This window comes from Musca autumnalis, unplaced genomic scaffold (assembly GCF_047663935.1).
Source record: "Musca autumnalis isolate F117 unplaced genomic scaffold, ASM4766393v1 scaffold_2, whole genome shotgun sequence".
NCBI classification, from domain to species: Eukaryota; Metazoa; Arthropoda; class Insecta; order Diptera; family Muscidae; genus Musca; species Musca autumnalis.
Genome location: NW_027411755.1, coordinates 254,825,575 through 254,849,000, shown reverse-complemented (window position 1 = coordinate 254,849,000; position 23,426 = coordinate 254,825,575). Strand labels below are relative to the sequence as shown.

Sequence of the window (23,426 nt, the reverse complement as noted above, 5' to 3'; positions counted from 1 at the left end):
AAATCTGACACATGCAATTCCTCTAACAGCAAATGTTAACAAATTCCCCTATTGCTGATGAGTACAAAAATGCTAATTATTGTAACAATAAAATAATAAAACTTCACCAATAATTGGACTTAAGAAAAAACTTCACATCCACTTCATAACATGAAATCCTGAAGTTGATTAAAACTAATTTTACAAATCATATCTCTTGGACAAAGTAGAAAGTAAATGAATGTGTGTGAGAAAAAAAGTCAAATAAAAACACTAAAGAAGAGGCTAATTAAAATTACTTTTCATTGTTAATTGTCTGCAATAAAGACATGTTTAGAAGTTGTTCTCGGGTATTTGGGTATTTATTAATGAACAAAAATGTTACTGTTGGTACTACCATGGCTATGATCATCGAAATAAATGAAGTTTGATTTTACCCAACAAGTAAGAAAGAGAGCTTTTGTTACCTTAAAAAAAGACAAGGAAGGAACAACAAAACAATTCCAATTAGTTTTATGGTGTTGTTGTTTTTCTATAACGATGAAGAGTAAAAGAGAAAACGATCATGTAAAGTTGCACAAACACCTTTATATGTTGGGGGTATATAGCAGTTTTTGTGAAGTGGTATGGGTAAGTGGGTAGGTGTCGATGGTGTTCACACAACCAGGTGAGAACTCCGAAAATGTTGTGAAAAAATGTGACTCCGAAAACATTTATTTGGACACAGAGATCTTCCATTTCTGTGTAAAATATTGGATTTTATATTTATCTAATTATTAATATTATAAAATAATTATTTATTTTATTAAATAAAAGTCTGTAGTTTTGTTATTTTTTAATTTCTTCATAAAAGTGATCTTGTTTGTTGTTGTGGTTAAAGTTTTCTTATTGGCTGTTGCTTCCATTGTGAGAGAGGGAAAATCATATTATATACTCCATTAAAGTATATAAGTAATTGATAGGGAGAGAGTATTAAATACTCTGTGTTGGTTTCTCCTTCCCCATTGACAATAGTTGTCTCTTTCATTCTTGTGATTTTGAATAGAGTAGGCGTTAAAACTCTCTCTAGTAAAGGTAATACAAATGTTGTTGGTATACGCCCGTTAATATTTGTATGTATGTGTGTGTGTTCGACTGGGTATAGTATTTGTTTTATTTAAGTTAAAGGGGACGACTATGACTACGACGACGACGATCATCATCATCATCCTCTCTATAACAAACGACACACATTCACACAAACGAATATGCATACAACAACAACAAGCATATATGAGATGAGTTGTGCGACTACGACTACAACTACGCCGACGACTACGATGATGGTGGTGCTGATGATGATAATGATGAACATAACAAAACATGAAACGACAGATATTGAAGTGTAGCAAAAGAACTTGAACACAATCAGTTTACTGTTAGCACTGAACCGGGTAACACAACAGCAAAATATTGCACATGAACTGAAACAAAATCTAAGAAAAAAATATAAACTTGGTGATTTTGCGTCGTGTGTCGCTCGTGTGACTAATGTAAAATTATAACAAAAAAAATATCCAATAATAATACTAATCTATTGTAACATTTTAAGTTGTAAAAATAAAACAACAAACATAACTAGAACAACAACAACAAAAATGCAATGAAATTAGAACAAGTGAAATGAAAGTAAAACTCAAAAGTGGAATTGTGAAATAGTTAGAAAAAAACACCAAACTAAAATCCGTCGGTTATTTTATAAAGAAAAAAAAAAAAAACAAACCGAAAAAAATTATGCAAAAAATTGAAATAAAATCAAGTGTTTGTTTTAGTATTTTTGGCTAACTTGTTTAGCCTAAGTTAAATGAATGAATTTGCTTGGAGTACCTATTTCCGCCTTTGGAAATATTAACATAAATTCTCTGTGTTGTGCAAATTGAACGTGAAATTACTTGCGAGTTTATACAACAAATTAAATCATATTAAAACTGTTGTTTGTCCAATAAATTTACACAGCTGATCTTGTTGATTGGCTTAAATCAATAAAACAAATAATAAATAAATATTGTGGCCCACGGCTTCAATACGAAGTAACAAATTGAACAACATTTGTTGAAGACTTACTCTTGTAAAGGAGAACTACTATTTACACACATTAAAATGGATTTATCAGCGTTATTAAGATTCATCTTACATTTGGCGGTTATGTATCTAACCATTGCCGAAGTTAGCAGTGAAAAAACCCACAAACCTGGACGGGGGAGAGGTTCTATGTGGTGGTAAGTTAATCTAAAATAATAAATTAATATTTTCAATTAGGAATAATTTTCTCAGCTAATTAAAAGCATTAAAAAATAATTTTAATTATCAGTAATAAGAAAAGAGAGCATTGGAAGGTTTCGTTTCTCATTAACTGTTGTCATTCCCTTAAAGGGCATTCCATTTGGGGTGGTCTTGTGTCTTAAGTCTTTTGTTTTGGTTGCATTGTCGTGTGGGCAGAGAATCAATCACCTCACCACTGCAATTGGCAAGGTTTCTTGCTTAAGTCTTTGGGAAATAAATTCAAATAAATTGAATAAAAATTAATTAAAAAACCTTTTAAATATAATACGTTTTTTTAATTTATTTTTATTCAATTTATTTGAAAATAAAATAAAAAAAGAAAAATTAAAATAAATAAAACAAAAATAACAATATTTTCAAATTAATTTATATAAAAAACAAAAACATTTTTACAATTTAAAAAAATCAAAAATCTAAAAAAAATGCAAAATATACTTGAAAGAAATAATGAAAAATTTAAACAAATTAAAAAGATATAAATATTTCTTAATAAAATTATATGAAAAGAAAAAATATAAAAATAAATAAAAATGAATAAATATTTTAACTAAGAATTTAAAAATATATTTCAATTAAATAAAGAGAAATTCAAATAAAATAAAAAATTAATTATAGATATTTTCAAATTAAATACCTAAAAAGAAAAATATTATTTTTTTCTTTCTACATAATTTAATTGGAAAATATTAATAGTGTTTTTTATTTTATTTGAATTATTCTCTATATAATTTAAACAGATTTTATATAATTTTTAAAAATAAAAAGAATTTCATTTAAAATTTAAAAAAATAAGAAATTTTTATAAAGTAAACTATGCAAAATTATAATAAATTAAAAAATAAAACTTTTCCATTTAATTAAATAAAAAGAAAAAAATATATATAAGAAAAAAAATAATAAAAAATAAATATTTTTTATCTAAAATTTGAAAAAAGGTGGAAATAACTTTGAAATAAATAATGCAAAATTATAATAAATTAAAAAAATATATATATTAAATTATATAAAAAGAAAGATATATAAAAAATCAAAATAAATATTGGTTGTTAATATTGCCAAATATTCTAAAAATAATAGGAATCAAATTTAAATTAAATAAAGAAACATTAAAATAAATTTAAAAATTATAAATTTAAAGTTATAAGCCATATATTCCAAATAAAAAATTAAATATAAAAAATCATTTGAAATTTTTAAAAATTAACATTCAAAATTTGTTTCTAAACAAAATTTCGGCATAAGTTCAATATACGGACTGGATTCGGATCGATGATAAAAAAAATTTCGGTTTGAAGGAACATTCTGTTCGCGTTAGCCGAGATTTGTTCCTGTCCATAGGAGAAAGTCTTAAATCCCGAAGCCCGCCTATATATATTTAAACTAAACATATCGTCAAAACCAAGGGATTTTTTGAACTTCCGGAGCCTATATTTCGGGAAGTATGGACTTCCTGCCCGTGATACATATATTGGCGTGATCAGCACTGCAAGCCCTATCTGTGGTAAAAGGTCGATCCGAATCCAGTCCAAACATTCATCCTGCTCCAAAATTTCTAATATAGAATTCATATTTGAATTAAACAATGAACAATTAAAATAAACTTAAAAAAATCATAAATTCAAAGTTATAAGCCATATACATATTAGAAATAATGAATAAAATAAAAAATGCATTTAAATTTTTATTAAAAATATTTTCAAAGGAGTATTTGTTTCTAAACAAAAATTCAAAAAATTATAGGAATCATATTTGAAATAAATAATGATAAGTTAAAAATCTCATAAATTCAAAGCTATAAACCATATATTAATAATTATTAATGAAATATACAAAATTATTTCAAATTTTTAATTAATATTAAAAACAAATATTTTCAAAGGAAAATACATTTTCAAAGAAAAATTTGTTTCTCAACAAATTTTATTTTTTTCTAAGCAATTTAAATATTTATTTTCTTTAAATTTACTATACATTAATTAAAAACATAATATAATTTTCTTCATAATTTCTTTTTTTATTTTATGAATAATAAACAACAATAAATTGCCATAAAAAATATTTTTTATATTGTTAAAAAAATAATTTCTTTATTCCATAATCATACTTTTTTTTAATTTACTATACTTTAATTAAAAACATAATATAATTTCTTCATAATTTCTTTTTATTTTATGAATAATAAACAAAAATAAATTGCCATAAAAATATTTTTTTATATTCTTAAAAAATAATTTCTTTATTCCATAATCTTTAATAACTTAAAATTTAATAACCTCATCTAAACCCCAACATTTCTTTTCTTATTTTTTTAATTTATCACTCTTCAATTTAAGACATTTTTTTTCAAATTTTTCCCATAATTTTTTTATTTTATAAATAATTACAAAAAAAAACAATTTGCCATAAAAAATATTTTGTTTATATTCTAAAAAATATTTCACATTATTTTTTTTAATTTATTCAAACAAACCCCAAAATTTATTTTCATATTTTTTTTAATTTATCACGCTTCAATTTAAAACATTTTTATAATTTTCCCATAATTTTTATATTTTATAAATAATTAAAAAAAAATAATTTGCCATTAAAAACATCTTGTTTATATTCTTAAAAATATTTCATAGTTTTATTAACTTATTCAAACAAATAGAAATATTATTTAATAAGTTCATAGCTCATCTAAACCCGAAAGCTTCTGTGAGAAAAAAATTGATTTATGTTTCCCTTAAAAATTAGCACTTCCGTCTAAATGGGCAAATAAACAAAAGAAACACACAACTGGAGTAACACGCTGGAAATTAAACAAAAAACCAAAAAGCAAAGAAAAAAAACAAAAAAGAAGTTAAGACAAAAACAAAATTAAAACATACAAACATTTGTAAGCGCACGCCATGAAACATGATCATTAAAACCCAGCCGTACTACAATGAAGATCATGAAGATGATGACAAAAAAACCAAAGAAACGTGTGACTTTTACAGCTTTTTTTTTGTTGGTCTTCATGCTGTTGTTGTTGCTTACATTTGTTTTGGTAGGAAGCTGTCATTGCTGTGTTGCTTACTTTATGATGAAGATGTTATGAAATGTAACTGCGATTTAATTAAAAATTCTATTAACGTTTTTGTCTCTTGGCCGTACCAAATAAAAGCTTTCTTTTTATGCCTGGAACATGATCTCCATAAAGGCCAAGAAAAACAAGTTTAATTTTATTTATTTTTTTCTTTTTCTTTTTTCAAGATGTACTCTAGTTCATGGGAAATGTGTACTAATTTCAGTTTTATGACTTACTAAAAGAGAAGAAGAAATTTTTTAAACCTTTGACCCCCAAGAATCAGTTTTAATTCTTCTCTCTATCTGTAGTTTTCTGTTTAACAAGCTTCATTTAATATTATTCTGAGCTATTATTCAAGCAAACCAAAATTCCCTGGAGTATTAATTTTTGCCGCATTGTTTATAGACCAGCCAACCGATCATTGTGTTTCGCAAGCGTGTCAATTCATGCAACACATAAACTTAAAAATAATCAACAATTGTATAAAATGCTTATTGACAGACTATTGCTGCTGTTGCATAGCCAACAACAGGAGACACAACACAACAATGGCCCGAAGAAGTTTGTCGGCCATAAATTACAATTTTTTAAATAATTAATTACGAAAACCAATCACAAATCACATTGTGTGTGGCCCGTTGGTTTGCCTAGATTTTTTGAAGCATAATTTTTTGCAATGGGATAATGCCCAGAGGATAAATATAAAGAGATCGTTAGCCCCCTTTAATAGTGAGACAATAAAATTACTTACATTTCATTAAAGAACAGTCATCCATTAATGAAATCCCGAATCTAATAGTAAGCTAACAAAATTATATGTATTATAGAACAGTATCTGATTAATGAAATGCAATGTAAACTCAGTTAGGTATAAGGAATTAATTCTTGTTTAGTTTTGTTTACAAGAAATAAACCCTCAATAGAAAAGAACTTTGATTAACTTCCATTCAAATGTAAACATTACAGGGTAAACAACTACATTTGTTCGTTACAGGTGAGAGCCCACGACCCGAGTGTGGTAGAGTAGTTAACGAAGACAATTATCAAAGAGATTACAACTGATAATTAACATAATGTGATACATGTTGTTGTTATTGGAGCCAACTGTTATTAGAGAGTGGGTGGTGTGATGAGAGTAAACGACCGAGTAGGGATTCGTTTTGTTCAATGAATGTTGTTTATGTTTTTGCAACCTACTGTTGTTACCGAATCGTGTGAGGTGGGGCATCACATTCGTATGTGTTGCAAAAGAATGAAATGTTTGTTGTTTTAGCAAACTACTGTTGTTACAAGGAATGGGTTGATGTGGGAGCCCACGGCCGATTAGAAATCGACTCTTTCAATGATTGTTTTTGTTGTGACAGGCCTTTTGTTTTAACAGAAAGGCCAAACTCCTTGTAAATAAGCTGTAACTCGTTGGTTTTTAGACCTTTCAACATGAAAATTTGACACAAGATAAAGTGGGAGCCGTAGAAAAAATAGAAATTGAGTTCAAAATGTTTATTATAATTTTTAATTGTAATAAAAATGTTTAAAATAAAATAAAACGAAATAAAATAAAATAAAATAAAATAAAATAAAATAAAATAAAATAAAATAAAATAAAATAAAATAAAATAAAATAAAATAAAATAAAATAAAATAAAATAAAATAAAATAAAATAAAATTTAATGAAATGAAATGAAATGAAATAAAATATAATATAAATTTTTGCGCTATGCCACCCTAAGAGTAATATGAGATATTTATGGTATTTGACATAAAATGAGGCTAATATTGAGTATTACAAAAGAGAATAACAGAAATTATCATTGTAAACCACAAATAAATAACCCTTTTCATTTAACAGACAAAGTAATTCTAATGCGAAACCTTCCATTCCGCTTTTAATGCTCTTCTTTTCCAATATTATTATAATATTATAAAATTTCTCTACTTCTTATTATTTATAATTTGCTCTAATTGTCATTGGTTCTACATGACTGGGAAAATTATTTAGAAAATCTATTTTCCCCCATAATCCTCTCCTCCTACTTTCCCATTGAAGCATACAATTTTTTTAAACATTTAATTTTAATTTGATTCTTTTTCTTTCTTTTTTTTACAGGGGCATTGCCAAGGTGGGCGAACCCAACAATATTTCACCCATTAGTTCGGGTATCATGTATGTCGACCCAGCCATACATACCACATTGCGTCGCAAACAACGACGTCTGGTGCGTGACAATCCCGGGGTATTGGGTGCCTTGGTAAAGGGAGCCAATTTGGCCATTAGCGAATGCCAGCATCAATTTAGAAATCGTCGTTGGAATTGTTCAACGCGTAATTTTCTAAGAGGCAAAAATCTATTTGGAAAAATTGTGGATAGAGGTAAGTCAAACAAAAACAAACAAAACCTATTTTTTTCCCACACTTGGTAATTTGAGACAAGTTCTTTAGTTTTTCTTGTATTTGTTGCATAAACCCAAAGTGGCGCTTGAAAATATTTTTTTTGTGGGTTGTTCCTCCTTTTTTCTTGTTTTGTCTTCGTGTATGGTTGGACAAAACCCAATGGCCAAGTGGGTTTTTGTTATTTTCTGATATCTTCTTCTTTTTTGTGTGTAAAAGATAACTTATGTTTGTGGTTGTTGTTGTTATGTTTCCTTTTTTTGTTGTTATTGTTGTTGTGGGTCAAGTGCCTTAGCTTGTTTTGTAATATGATCCAAAAAAAGAAGAAGTAACCAAATTAATACATGAATGGCTACATGTTTATTATACAATGGTGGCTGGCTGCAGGGTTGGGGTATCTTATGTTTATATGTCTTGTCTGTCTACTGTCCAGGATAACATGTTAAGTTGTTGTTCCTTTTTTAAGCAAAATAACAACAAGTGTTTAAGAAATATCTTTAAGGATATTAAAACGTTGGGTGTGGTGGTTTCATTTGTGTAAAGGGCTACTTGAGATTCTTAAAATATAAATTATTTTAAAAAATTACAGAATTCCCTGAACTCCTTTATCCAAACTCCCTGTAAGCCAATTGGTTATGCTAACTGAAAACCATAACACAGAAATTGAAAAAGTAACTACCTTCAAATATTTGGGAGTATTGATAAATGACAAATGGGACATATCACATGAAATTCGATGTCGAATAGAGATGGCCAGAGGAGCATTTTATAAATACAATAAATTACTAACAAGTCATGATATCGGGCTTCAAACAAAAGTTAGATTTGTGAAATGTTACGTATGGTCTGTACTACTATATGCAGCCGAGACATGGACAATTAAAGCCAAAGATGAAAAAAAACTAGAGGCATTTGAACTATGGATCTATAGAAGAATCTTAAAAATACCCTGGACCGATCGAGTAACTAACAATGAAGTTTTAAGAAGAATGAACGTGGATCGACAATTGATTAAAACGATAAAAAATAGGAAAATCTCATATTTCGGCCACATAATGAGAAATGATAAATACCAACTCATCCAAACAATTCTCAAAGGGAAAATTGAAGGAAGACCCAGTAGAGGAAGAAGAGAACTCTCCTGGCTTAAAAATATTCAAGATTGGACTGGCTACGATGACGAAAGGAACTTGTTTAGGGCGGCCAAAAATAGAGAACTGCCGACAATATAAATAACAAAAATATATATAAGAAAATATTTATATATTCTGAAATGTAATATAATTATTGTAAAACGATTTAATGTATGATCGCTTATATCCGAACAACGGATGGGCAAATAAAAGAAGAAGAAGAACTGAAAACCCATTTCTTTTTTTGTCCATGGCTTTCAACAAATTTACCACAAAACTCAACGCCTACCGGTGGTTGGCACACATAACATGATTTGCAGGGGAACAATTAAAGACTTTGCCAAAAAAATGTATTGAAAATTTGTTGAAAAATTGAAATGTCTAACAGTGGCCAAATGATGCCTCAATAATCATGTCACATGAAACATTTTGCACAAAAGATCTTCAAGCATAACAAATTATAAAGCCGAAAAAGGATCACACCCCAAGCAGGACAACAAAAAAGAAAATGTCCTGCTGACTTGTAGAAAAAAGGAATTACTGCTTAAGGATTACCAAGCAAAAAATTTTGTAGAAAAAAGAGAAACCTTAAAAGAAAAATTAATGATGATGATTTCAACAACTTCAAGGGTTTTGGGATTGCCATGCCATTTGATGCCTATTTTTGGTGTTAATTGTTTTTTAAAAGGTGTTAATTATCGTAAGAGAATCACATAAACTCCTCCACTCGATTTCATTAACACAAAACAGATATTTATTCAACACCAATGGTCCATAAAAAATAGATTCAAAATCAGAACTCATAAATTGCCTTTTTTAAAGGCATTTCTTTTTAATAAAATGAAAAAAAATTATAAAAAATCAATCACCCGAATTCATGGTTCCACGAGGCCTGATAACACCAGTCAGTCACACAACACAACTACTTGACAAGTTATAAAATTTGAGATTATGGACTTTTTATGTTATTGTCTCTTTTTTAACGTTGAATTTCTGTTATCGCCTCCCGCCTGATGATGTTCATTGTGATGATCGTTTGATTTCATTCATTGCATTGCAGACGCTTCCCGGCTCATTCAGCAGCAGCAAGGCAGAAGAGAGAGGAAAACCAAAAAAATAAAAACCCCAAATTTGTTATTGATAATAAAAAATACGACGAAAATTTTATACCTTACACAGGTAGTTGTAATAATAATAATTTTGTTGTTATTTTGGTAACAGCAGGCGTGAGTTGTGATCGCGTACCAAACACGCACCAAACATCTTTCATTCGAAAGTCATAAACCAAGAGAGTGAGAGCAGTTTTATGATCATTCAAGTGTCCTTACATCCTTTCTTTGTGTTCTGCTTCATTGTGACAAAATATTTTCTTTTTTTCTGGAAATTTATGTTCACAATGGGCCCGTAGGGGGTCTAACATAAGGTAGCTATTGTGGAAAAATTCACATTGCCAAAGATTTTTGCATATTTTTTTTGCATTACAAAAATATGATTGATAAGTTGTTGTTGTTTATCCTTTTTTGTTGTTTTTGTTTTAAAAAATTCGTTAAAAATGTCTTATTTAATTAACACAACACTTGACAAGCTGTCATTGTGTCAATACATCCATACTTATGGCCACCACAAATAAGCCTAAATATGCAATAACAACAACAACAACATAAGACGTATATTTCAAGTTTATGATCGCTGTTGCCTGGAAAATTGCAAAAACGCACAAAGACACTCATTCATAAAACCAAACATCAGCCGAAGATCAATATATGTATGTATGTATTTGGATGGCCCAGAATTCAAAAGACAGATGTTCGAATGTTTGTTCGTTTATATGTTCATTAAAAATATTATATCGCAAGAGAAGCATGATTTGATAAAAAATAAGAAGAAGCAAAGTAGAAATAAAGGGCACATGATTAGGTTACTTTTTTCTTTGTTAAATGGAACATCTGTGTTTGTTCTTCTTTCCAGGGGCTTGGAAATGATATTACAAAAACACCAAATCAAGGCCATATATTTTGAAATTATTTTACAGAATCAAAAAAGATTAAATATTTTCTTCGTGGATTCCATTTTTGTTAATAAATTTTTGTAGGAATTTCAAAAACAAAATATATAAATTTGTGAAATTGTTGTTTTCAATGGAAATAAGTTATTTGAATTAAAAAAAATATTTTTCAATTTTGGTTAAAACTTCAAAAAATAGTTTTTGAATATTCAAAAAAAAAAAATAGTTTTTCAATATTTTTATGACAATTTTTCATTTCTGTCAACTGACAAAATTATAATATTGCGAACATTTTTGTTTTCAATGGAAATTAATTATTTACATTAGTTAAATAATTTTCAATTTTGGTTCAAAAATTCAAAATTTCCCATAAAAGGATTTTTTAATATTTTTAAATTTTTTATGTATTTCAACTCAAATTGTTTTTTTTTTTGGAAATTTTAGAGAAAATGTTGTTTTCATTGAATATCAATCTTTTACCTTAAAATACCCGCCATATATCACAGAAATTTTCAATTTTGAACAGAATTTCAAAATTTCCCATAGAGGGAAATTTTTGTTTATGCGTATTTTTATGAAAATTTTAAATTTCTGTTAACAATAACTAAAAAGAAAATTTTTAACACCAAAAAATCATAATTTCCCTTTTGGGAAATTTTAAGGGAAATTTTTATTTTCTCTGGATATGAATATTTTACATAAATACATATATGCATAAATATCAAAGAAATATTAAATTTTGGCAAAAATTCAAAATTTCCCGTACAGGGAAATTTTTGTTTATGGATATTTTTATGAAATTTTTACATTTCTGGAAACTACAACTAAATACAAATTGTTGTTTTCAATGAACTTGTTACATTCAATAAAAAAAACATTTAAAGTAAACAAATAATTTTCAATTTTGGATAAAACTTCAAAAAATAGGTTTTGAATATTTAAAAACAATCGTTTCAATATTTTTATGAACATTTTAAATTTCTGACAACTGACAAAATTATAATTTTGCGAAAATGTTTGTTTTCAATGGAAATTAATTATTTACATTAGTTAAATAATTTTCAAGTTTGGTTCAAAAATTCAAAATTTCACATAAAAGGATTTTTTAATATTTTTAAAATTTTTTTATTTATTTCAACTCAAATTTTTTTCTTTTAGTAATTTTTAGGGAAAATTTTGTTTTCATTGAAGATCAATCTTCTACCTTAAAATACGCGCCATATATCACAGAAATTTTCAATTTTTAACAAAAATTCAAAATTTCCCACAGAGGGAAATTTTTGTTTATGAAAATTTTTATGAAATTTGTAAAATTTCTGTTACCTATAACAAAAAATAAAATTTTTGGCACCAAAAAATCAAAATTTCCCTTTTGGGAAATTTTCGGGGAAATTTTTGTTTTCACTGGATATGAATATTTCACCTAAATATGTGTATAAATATCAAAGAAAAATTAAATTTTGACAAAAATTCAAAATTTCCCGTGCAGGGAAATTTTTGTTTATGAATATTTTTATGAAATTTTTACATTTCTGGAAACTACAACTAAATATAAAGCTTTGGGTAGAAAATAATCAAAATTTCCCATTAGGGATATTTTTGGAAAAATTTTTGTTTTCAGTGGAAAGTAATTATTTTAGTCAAAGCGCACTTAAATAACAAAAAATGTTCAATTTCAATGCCTTAATTTTAAATTTCCCATTAAGGGTAATTTTTATGCCAGCAAAATGTTATGAAATTTTAAAATTTTAATTTAATTTTTTTTTTTAATTTGAATTTTAAATTTTTTTAAAATCAAAATTTGCCTTTTAAAAAATAAAGGAACATTTTATTTTCGTTACTGGAAATTTCCATTCGCCCTAAGATTAATGACTTTATTTAAAAAAAAACTGTTTTCCCAATGGTGTTAACTGATGAAATGTCATCTTACACTTGCCCACAAACAGGAAATGTTACTCTTAAGAAATTTGGGAAATTATGGTACTCATGTTTTTGATGGTGGTTTATAATGAGAATATTCATTAACAAATTCCAGTTAAATGTTTACATTTAGTTTTGAGTTGAACCTTTTTGTTCTTCTTCTTCATCGTTGTTCGGCCTATCATTTCACAAACAAATATTAGAAACCACAACAATTTCGCCTGAAATCAAACCTCAAATAACAAAGGGAATAAAATGTAAATATTTAGAAGAAGAAGAACACCCAGAAGTAGAGTAAATGAACTTCAGCATGTAATTACAATGTTGTCAAATTTTTAGTTTTTTTTTTCATTATTTACTTAATGTCTCAATTGAATGGAAATTAGGTCTATAACACCTTTTTTTAAAAGGGGGGCCTTAACAAAATACCTGCACGCCTTGCATGAGACATCATACAACAAATTATGACTTGTTTTACATTTGGACAAAATTTCTTAATGGTGTTTCATTTTTTTCCAACTGTTATCAGTTAACAACATTAAATCAACATGTGGAAGAAGAAAAAAAAAACGAAAAAAGAAGGGCGTTGGTATTGCCAAAACAGTTAAAAACCAACCAAAGAAAAAAAGTATACCACCAAACAAATATGGGTGCGTTGAAATTGTTTAACAAAATATATAAAAAATAAGTAAGTCTACCTTGATTTGGTGTTGAGATAAGAAATATGGCAAAGAATGTTAAGTGATTCATTCATAACATGAAGAAGAAAACATTTTTTACAAAATATCGCCTTCTTCCGTTTTTTTTTTGTTTTTTCGTAATTTTGAAATTTGATCCAAATTTTTGTTCAATTGCCTCAAACGGATTTCCGTTGCTTTGCAATTTTGGTGAGTTAGGGGCGTGGTCAGTTTGATTTTGTCTTAATAATGATCCCTTTTTCTCTGATCCCTGTTCGCAGTTATTGAAATCCTGTGCATTGTGTAACTTGAAATTGATCTTTTTTCCCTTTTTTGTGATGAGCACCCTTGAGTGATGCTTACAGGCCAAAGTAGTAGACAAAAGACAATTGTTTTTGAATTGAGAGCACTTGGTTTTTTTGTTTTGCATTACCATTGACCCTTTGTTGTTGTTGATGCCTTGGGATTCAAGAGTTTTTAATTTTCAGGCTGGCTGATTAACATTATCAGGGATTTAAATTTAAATAAATCTCCCACACTTGGACTCATAAGACAGCACACACACATACTCACATATGGACAAGGAATTTATTGCACATGTTAGGATTTTGTTTGAACACACAAAGCAGGATAAGGATTTAAATAAAGTCCTTTACAATATTCTTGTGTTTAGCTCATTTTTTTTGTTTTCAAAAAATGTTGAATTTTTTTTTTGTTAAACTATTTGACCCAACATTTGTCATAAACTATAAATACCTTGGCTTGTAGAATGTCAACTAAATCACTGCTTCTGTTTGTTACTGTTCTGATCTGATCTTCTCTTGAGAACATCTGATAACTAGTCTGTTGTTTGGCTGTCTGTACCACTTGAAAACATAAATCCCAAAATTCCAGAGTTGCAACATGATATGCCACAACAATAAACAATAATACACAACAAACGAACAAAAGAACAACAAACATAAAAAGTCAATTTTCATTGTTTAATCCTTTTTGGACCAGCATAGATACTTCAGACAACAAAAAAGAAAACATACTCAAGCTCTTGGTGGCTGATGGGCTGGCTACCACTTGATAATCAAGATCATCTTCTTCTTCATCGTCATAAATTTATGAATAAACATCGTTTGGTGGCAGTGATTACTTGAAGTGTCATAATTGACCAACAATGTTAAACATGATGGGCCCCCCACCTCCTCCAGGCATGCTAGGCCAAAACATAACAAATAGTTCAGCAAATGACAAGTGCCATTACTCACAAAGATGATAAAGATTATTTATGGCTTAATGGGTGGCAGTTCTCAAAATCAAAACGAAGACAAATTTAATTTTCAAAAAAACCAAAAAAAAAACTCTTTTCAAAATTATTAATTTTTATTTTGTACTTTTTCTATTTATTTACAGGATGCCGTGAAACTGGTTTCATTTATGCCATAACCAGTGCCGCTGTTACCCATTCCATTGCCCGTGCCTGCAGCGAGGGTTCCATTGAATCTTGCACCTGTGACTATAGCCATCAGACCAGATCACCTCAAGCCAATGCCCAGGCTGGCAGTGTGGCTGGTGTACGCGACTGGGAATGGGGTGGCTGTTCAGATAATATTGGTTTCGGTTTCAAATTCTCACGTGAATTTGTTGATACCGGTGAACGTGGCCGCAATTTGAGAGAAAAAATGAATTTACACAACAATGAGGCAGGAAGAGCGGTAAGTAGTCGAACAATCACAACAACAACAAATTTTTGCACAAGTAGTTAATAATTTATGTGGCTGTAAGCATTTTTATGACTTTTGGCAATCAAGCCGAGTCATTATTAGATCATAAAATATTGTGAATCTAATGTCAAGACAAATGTTCTTTAGCCTATCTATCTATCTTTAAAAGGGGCAAAGAAAGATCGTTTCGCCTTGTGTTATGTACCCCCACCATTAACGTTGTGTGTGGTTTTATGTTATTACCATTGGCTGCTGCTGCTGTATGGCTAGCTGGCTGCTTGATGAGCTTCTTTAGTTTGCAATTTTGTGTTCAATTTATGGCCATTTGATCATTCATTTTGGTTAAATAGAAAACAAAAACAACAACAAAAACAAAGGTGGTACGTATTGAAACTCCCGCAGAGGAAATTCAATGTGGGAAGTGCAATTATTTTCAAGATAAAATGCAAAAGGGGTCAAAAGCAAAAAATATTTTTAAATAAGAAATTACGAAGAAATTTTTAAAAAAAATTTTAAATATTTTTTTAATTTTGTTTTTTAATAAAAAAATTAAAATATTTTTTTATAAATAATAAAAAATTAAAATATTTTTTAATAAATAATACAAAAAAAAAAATATTAAAATTTTTTTTTTATTAAATTGAAAATAATAATTTTTTATAGAGAAATATTTTTTGTAATAAAATATTTTTATTTAACAAAAAATTAAAAATATTTTTTAATAAAAATTTTAAAATATTTTTTTAATAAAAAAATTAAAAAAAAAAACAGTTCTTTATTGAAAAAACTAAAAAAAAATGTTTAAATAATTTGATAACGAATTAAAAAATGAAAAATAATAATTTTTTATAAATAAATATTTTTTGTAATTAAAAAACAACTAAAAAAATTTTTTATAAAAAAATATTATTTTTTTAAATTTTTTTTCTTAAATTTTTCAATCTGGAATTAAAATGATTTTTTTTATTAAATTGAAAAATAATAATTTTTTATAAAGAAATATTTTTTGTAATAAATATTATTATTTAATAAACAATTAAAAATATTTTTTTAATAAATAATAAATAAATGTTTTTTTGTAATTAAAAAAACTAAAAAATTTTTTATAAAAATAATTATTTTTTTTCGTTTTTTATATATTTTGTTCTTCTTAAATTTGTTCAACCTGGAACTAAAATGATTTTTTTTATTAAATTGAAAAATAATAATTTTTTATAAAGAAATATTTTTTGTAATAAAAAAATTTTATTTAATAAAAAATTAAAAATATTTTTTTTAATAAAAATTTTAAAATATTTTTTAATAAAAAAATTAAAAAAACAATTCTTTATTGAAAAATAAAAAAAAAATTAAAAAATTGTTTAAAAACATTGGATGACGAATTAAAATAATAATTTTTTATAAATAAATATTTTTTGTAATTAAAAAAAAACTAAAAAAATTGTTTATAAAAATTATAATTTTTAATTTTTTATATATTTATCTTCTTAAATTGGTTCAGTCTGGAATTAAAATGATTTTTTTTATTAATTGAAAAATAATATTTTTTTATAAAGAAATATTTTTTGTAATAAACAAATATTATTTAATAAAAAATTAAAAATATTTTTTAATAAAAAATTAAAAAAAAAACAATTTTTTATTGAAAAGTAAAAAAAAATTAAAAAAAAACGTTCAAAAAATTTGATAACGAATTAAAAAATGAAAAATAATATTTTTTTATAAATAAATATTTTTTTGTAAACAAAAACTAAAAAATTTCATAAAAAATTATTATTATTTTTAATTTTTTATATATTTTTGTTCTTCTTAAATTAAACCTGGCATTAATTTGATTTTTTTTATTAAATTGAAAAATAATAATTTAAAAAACAAAAAAAAAAAAAAAAAATTTTAATAAAAAATTATAATTAAATAAAATTTTTTTTAAATACAAAAAATTAAGAAAATTTTTAAAAAATTTGATAAAGAGTTAAAATATTAAAATAATAATTTTGTATAAATATTTTTTGTAATTAAAAAAAAACTAAACAAATTGTTTATAAAAATTATTATTTTTCATTTTTTATATATTTTTTTCTTCTTAAATCTGTTCAACCTGGAATTAAAAATGATTTTTTTATTAAATTGAAAAATAATAATTTTTTATAAAGAAATATTTTTTGTAATAAAAAATTATTATTTAATAAAAAATTAAAAATATTTTTTAATAAAAGTTTTAAAATATTTTTTAATAAAAAATTGAAAAAAAAACAATTTTTTATTGAAAAATAAAAAAAATTTAAACAATCTGATAACGAATAAAAAAATGAAAAATAATAATTTTTTATAAATAAATATTTTTTTGTTATTAAAAAAACTAAAAAAATTGTTTATAAAAATTATTATTTTTAACTTTTTTATATATTATTTTCTTCTTAAATTTGATTTGTTGTTATTTTTTATCACAATTAAAAAATATTTTTAATAAATTTAAAAAATTAAATTTATTCAATTATTCAATTTTAAACTAAAATTTTAAAGTTTAAACATTTGTAACTTGTTCTAAAAATTAGGTACAATTTTTTAATCATTTTATTTTTATTATAATTTTTAAAATTTTTTATAATATTTTATATTTGTAATTATTCTTCCTTTACATGACTTAACTCCCTTTGCTCTTTTATCTCCACAAAAAAATTGTGTTACAGTTCCTTTCAAAAGAACATTTGTTTAAAAATTGTTGTTAAAGCATAACAACTACGTTGTAACCTTTACATGCTATCATATATTAAAACCGATGACAGCTATATTCAAACGACTACAAATTTCTGGCCCCCTTTCCCTCCCTTTCCTTTAGCTAAACACTAATGTTAGTAGGCACAATTAATGCTAGTAAAAAGAAAATTGTCTATAAATTTACTACTAATCCTCAATGGTCAGGCTCTGCAAAACAACACAAAACACAAATTTCAATTTTTATTACAACAACAACAAGACAAGAAACAAAAAAATGGGCATGCAAAGCTATTCCCACAAAACAGATACTCTAAATAGCCAGCCAGGCTCCCTTCACAAGCTTATGTCTTTATTCAGCAGCAATTAATACAAAGATCGTTTTGCTTTACATTAAACACAAAGCAAAACAACAACAACAAAAAACTCCTTATTGGGGGGATTTATAAGCTGGAGTTTGGAATTGAGTCGTCGTCATTATCATCATGATTATTATTATTTCGCTTTGTTGGTGGTTGGTTGTGGCAATGGGTATTTGTGTTACGCTTATATCATAATATCATGTGGTGGTGGAGGCTACGCAATACAAGCGACCACCTCGTAAGCTTTCCTCCTTTCACACAACAAGCAAGCCCAAGGAAAATCCAATAAAGCCCACAACAGTTTTGAGGCCGTTCGTTGTGCGTTGTAATAATATCAACAACAACATCAATATGTATAGATTTATATAGCAGCAGCAGCAGCGTAGGAATTGTGACCTCATGCTGGGTCCTTTTTCAACACGATTGGCAATCGATCGTTTTGTTTGGAGATGAAGTTGGCGGGTGTTTAAGCCAGGTTTGGGTTTTCGTTTTTTGTTCATCGTATTACAAAACATTTATTGCTTTTTAATAATGTTGCAAATGTTTAGCAAGCTGAAGCTGATCATGATGATCATGTTTACTTACAAAAGACAATCCCCAAGAGACTAGCAAGAGAACCAGCTTAAACAAGAATCATATATCCTCACAATTTAAAAACTCCTGGTGGCCCTGAACCAGAAAAGTAAGAAATCAAGCCAAGAAAAAACAATCTTTGCGTTTTAAAGGCAAAAATAATTAAGTGGAAAACATATTAATGCACAGAAGGGTGGCTTTTAATACGCCATAAAATGTCAAAAATGCCCAGCACATAAATTATAAATTGCTCTGAAACACACATACACATACATACACATGAAAATATTGAAATATATAAATTTATTAATTTTATTTTTTTATTTTTTCTTTATAGCATGTCCAAGCTGAAATGCGTCAAGAGTGCAAATGTCATGGCATGTCTGGCTCATGTACCGTTAAAACCTGCTGGATGCGTTTGGCCAACTTCCGTGTAATTGGTGATAATCTCAAGGATCGTTTTGATGGTGCCTCTCGGGTAATGATGAGCAATAGCGTAAGGGCCAGTGGTAGTGCCAATGCTGTGGGAGGTCCTAACATTAGCCCCAATGCTGTGGGTATTTCACCAAATGCTGTATCACCCAATGCCGCCAGTCCCAATGCCTATGATGAGGAACGCATGCTAAATGATGAACATGTCGTCAAACATCATCCAAATATGCCCTCACCAAATAGCCTGCCCAATCAAAGTGGTGTCTCGCGCAACAGTGTGAGAGGTCGTGGTCAGAAGCAGGGACGCAAAAACAATAGGTAGGTGTCATTAAGAACAATTTTAATTTTTAAAGTTAATTTTTTTGAAAAAAAGATGTTTTAGAAATTATTTTTTTTTCTAAAATATATTTTTTTTCTAAAAAAATATTTTTTCTACAAAAGGAGAAAATATTTTAATTTTATTCTAAAAACAAAAATTATTTTTTAATAATTAAAAATATTTTTTAAAAAGATATTTTTTATTAAAAGAAATAAAAACTATACATTTTTTATTTTTTCAAAAAAGAAACCATTTTTAAGAAAAAATTAAAATATTTTTAGAGAAAATAAAAATATTTGTTATTATTTTTAAATGTTTTTGTTTTTAAATAAAAAATATTATTTTTTTATTTTAAATATTTTTTTTCTAAAAATATAAATAATAATAAAAATAATTTCAAAAAAATAAGAAAATATTTTAATTTTTTCTAAAAACAAAAATAATATTTTTTTTCCAAGAAAAGGAAATTATTGTTAAGAAAAAATTAAAATATTAAAAAAATAAAAATATTATAATTAATTAATATAATATTTTTATTTTTTTTTTTCTTAACAATAATTTTTTTGAAAAAAAAAATATTATTTTTGTTTTTAGAATAAATTAAAATATTTTCTTATTTTATAGAAAAAAATCTTTTTTAGAGAATTTTTTTTTTAGAAAAAAGAATATTTATATTTTTAAAAAAAAATATTTAAACATAAAAAAAATATTTTTTATTAAAAAAAAAACATTTAAAAATAATAAAAAATATTTTTATTTTCTCTACAATTATTTTAATTTTTTCTTAAAAATGGTTTCGTTTTTTGAAAAAATTAAAAAAAAAAATAAATTTAATTTAATTAAAAAATTAATTATTTTTTTTTAGATTAAGTTTAATTAAAAAATTAATTAATTAAGTTTAATTAAAAAATTAATTAATTAAATTTAATTAAAAAATTAATTAAATAATTAAATAATTTTTTGAATAGAAAAATATTTAATATTTAAAAAATATTCTAAAAATATAAAAATATTTTTTTTAAAAAATATAAATAAAAAGAAAAAAATAAGTATTCTTTTTTCTAAAAAAAGATTTTTTTCTAAAAATAAGAAAATATTTTAATTTATTCTAAAAACAAAAATAATATTTTTTCCAAGAAAGAAATAATAGAATAGAAAAGAAATAATTGTTAAGAAAAAATTAAAATATTAAAAAAAAAATAAAAATATAATTAATTAATTAATATAATATTTTTATTTTTTTCTTAACAATAATTTCTTTTTTTTTTTTTTTGGAAAAAAATATTATTTTTGTTTTTTAGAATAAATTAAAATATTTTCTTATTTTTTAGAAAAAAGAATATTTATTTATATTTTTAGAAAAAAAATATTTAAAATTAAAAAAAAATATTTTTTTTTTAAAAACATTTAAAAATAACAAAAAATATTTTTATTTTCTCTAAAATTATTTTAATTTTTTCTTAAAAATGTTTTTTTTTGAAAAAATAAAAAAATTAAATTAAATTTTTTAAATTAAATTAAATTAAATCAATTAATTAATTTTTAAAGTAATTAATTAATTAATTTTTTGAATAGAAAAATATTTAAAAAATATTTTAATTGTATTCTAAAAATATAAAAATATTTCTTTTAATAAAAAGAAAAAAATTTAAAATTTTTTTAAAAATTTTTTTGATAATAAAAAATATATTCATCTTTTTTAAATAAAAAAAATATTTTTACTTTTTAAAAAAAAAAATCAAAAATAAAAATATATTTTTAATTCTTTTTTTGAAAAAAAAAGAATCGAAAATAAAAAAAAATATTTTTCTTCTTTTTTTGAAAAAAAAAATCGAAAAAATATTTTTATTTTTTTAATAAAAATTTACTTTTTAAATAAAAAATATCTTTACTTTTAAATAAAAAATATATTTTTTAACTAAAAATATTGTTATTTTTTTTAATTTTATTTTTTCAAAATATATTTATCTTAAAATCTTAGATATGTTACTAATTTCATTTTCCCCTTTTCCTCTCTCTTTTTAGATATTCCTTTGTTTTGAAACCCCACAATCCCGATCACAAGCCACCAGGCACCAAGGATATTGTCTACTTGGAGCCATCACCATCGTTCTGTGAAAAGAATTTACGTTTGGGCATTCAAGGAACACATGGACGCCAATGCAATGACACGTCAATTGGTGTTGATGGTTGCGATTTGATGTGCTGTGGCCGTGGATATCGTACCCAAGAGGTGGTCGTTGTGGAACGTTGTGCCTGTACATTCCACTGGTGTTGTGAAGTCAAGTGTAAATTGTGTCGAACGAAGAAGACGATACACACGTGTCTGTAAAGCCCCCCACCCAAAGCACACCAGGCAGGCCGACAAACCAGGCGGCACAAAGAGTGCTGAGATGAACATATTGAGAAGAGACCTTGTACTATCATGAAGCAAGGCTTGTTATTTGTTGTAGTGTTTATTATTATTATTTTTTTATAAAATATACTCCCTCCCAAACCAACTTCCCCTTAATCTGTCCACCCATCCCTCTTGCCCCACACCACCCATAAACTTTGTAGTATTCAAAATACAGGATGGCCAAGAACAACTTTAGCACACAAACAAAAAACAGCAAAGAGTTGTTTGTTGGCTTGTCTTGTATTTGACAACAAATTAATTTGCCATACTTTGTAAATGTCATTGTAAATTAATTATAAATCAACACACGTAAATGCGTGTGGTCTACATACATACAACTTTATTTAAGAGAAACACACAAAAAAAAGAAACGCTTCATTAACTAAGCGCTGGTTCAAAATTATTTATTTTTTGCATTTAATTTTAAGTTTCATTGTTTAAATATTTTTTTTTTTGTTTCTTTGTTTGCTTAAAACTCGAAAATAATTACCGTCCGCAAATGAAAAAAAAAACAACAAACAAGAATTGCTCAAATTTTCTAAACATCGAATTATAAATTATAAAAAGAAATTTTTAGTTGTAAAAACAAGCATCGCTGATCTTTCAAGAACATTCTTAGCAGTATTAAAAGCAAAACATAAATCATTCACACACATACAAACATACATATTTATATAGTAATACATATACATAGCAAGAAATTGTGGGGTCGACACCCAGCGACTCCATTAAGGCACATGAGAAACCTTAAAGCCCAGTTTATTAGTGAAATAAGTTAAATGTTAGGTTACACATATACAGTAGAACATGGTTATAAATTCCCCAAAATTTAAAAGATTTATAATCATTTTCTATTGTACAAACTTTTTTATAATTATAAAATATTATTAATAATAATTTCAAAGACTGAATTTTGTTGAAAAGAAAAGAAGCGAAATTGAATGGATAAACAAAACAACTTAAATGTAAGCTCCCTCTCTCTCTCCTTTTCCTCTTTTTGGTGTAAATATTTCCCTCTACCCCTCCGCTCCTTTAAATGTAATTAAAAAACGTTTGATTTGACTTTGTCTCATCAAGGCCGAACGAAGCATTTTGTGTATTTGTATTATTTGCATTCTGATTTATATATAAATGTTTAATTTATAAGCTTAATATTATTTATATCTACGTATCTACTTATTAATTATTATAATTATTATTAATAATTTATTGATTAAATTACTTCTGCGACTTATATTTGTAGTACTTAGTTTTTTGGTTGTATAGTATTTTTTGTACCATCATTGTGTTTAAGATTATTATTTTTGATAAGTTTCGAATGAAGAGGAAGAAAAAAATGAGAAAAGAAATGAAAACGAATGAAAAGAAAAATTAAAAAAAAAACAAATAATATAAAAAATAAAAATTTTATATAAAATTAAAATATGAAGTTTTT

At 25.6% G+C, this 23,426-nt stretch overlaps 1 protein-coding gene across 1 annotated transcript; it reads left to right on the top strand.

The window, feature by feature from the left end:
• The first annotated feature begins 1,360 nt into the window (after positions 1 to 1,360).
• wg (Wnt family member 1 wingless) lies at positions 1,361 to 22,510 on the top strand. The gene is made up of 5 exons (XM_073971529.1): positions 1,361 to 2,237; positions 7,462 to 7,724; positions 14,882 to 15,183; positions 19,180 to 19,592; positions 21,619 to 22,510. The coding sequence occupies exons 1-5, from the start codon at positions 2,119 to 2,121 to the stop codon at positions 21,923 to 21,925; spliced, it is 1,404 nt and encodes a 467-aa protein (XP_073827630.1). The 5' UTR covers positions 1,361 to 2,118; the 3' UTR covers positions 21,926 to 22,510.
• The last annotated feature ends 916 nt before the right edge of the window (positions 22,511 to 23,426 follow it).

Bases quoted from the DNA above. Each gene is read 5' to 3' on its own strand.
- wg (XM_073971529.1), top strand. From the start codon at position 2,119: ATGGATTTATCAGCGTTATTAAGATTCATCTTACATTTGGCGGTTATG. The intron at 2,238-7,461 runs GTAAGTTAATCT...TTTTTTTTACAG, and splicing joins GGGAGAGGTTCTATGTGGTG to GGGCATTGCCAAGGTGGGCG. The intron at 15,184-19,179 runs GTAAGTAGTCGA...TTTTCTTTATAG, and splicing joins ACAATGAGGCAGGAAGAGCG to CATGTCCAAGCTGAAATGCG.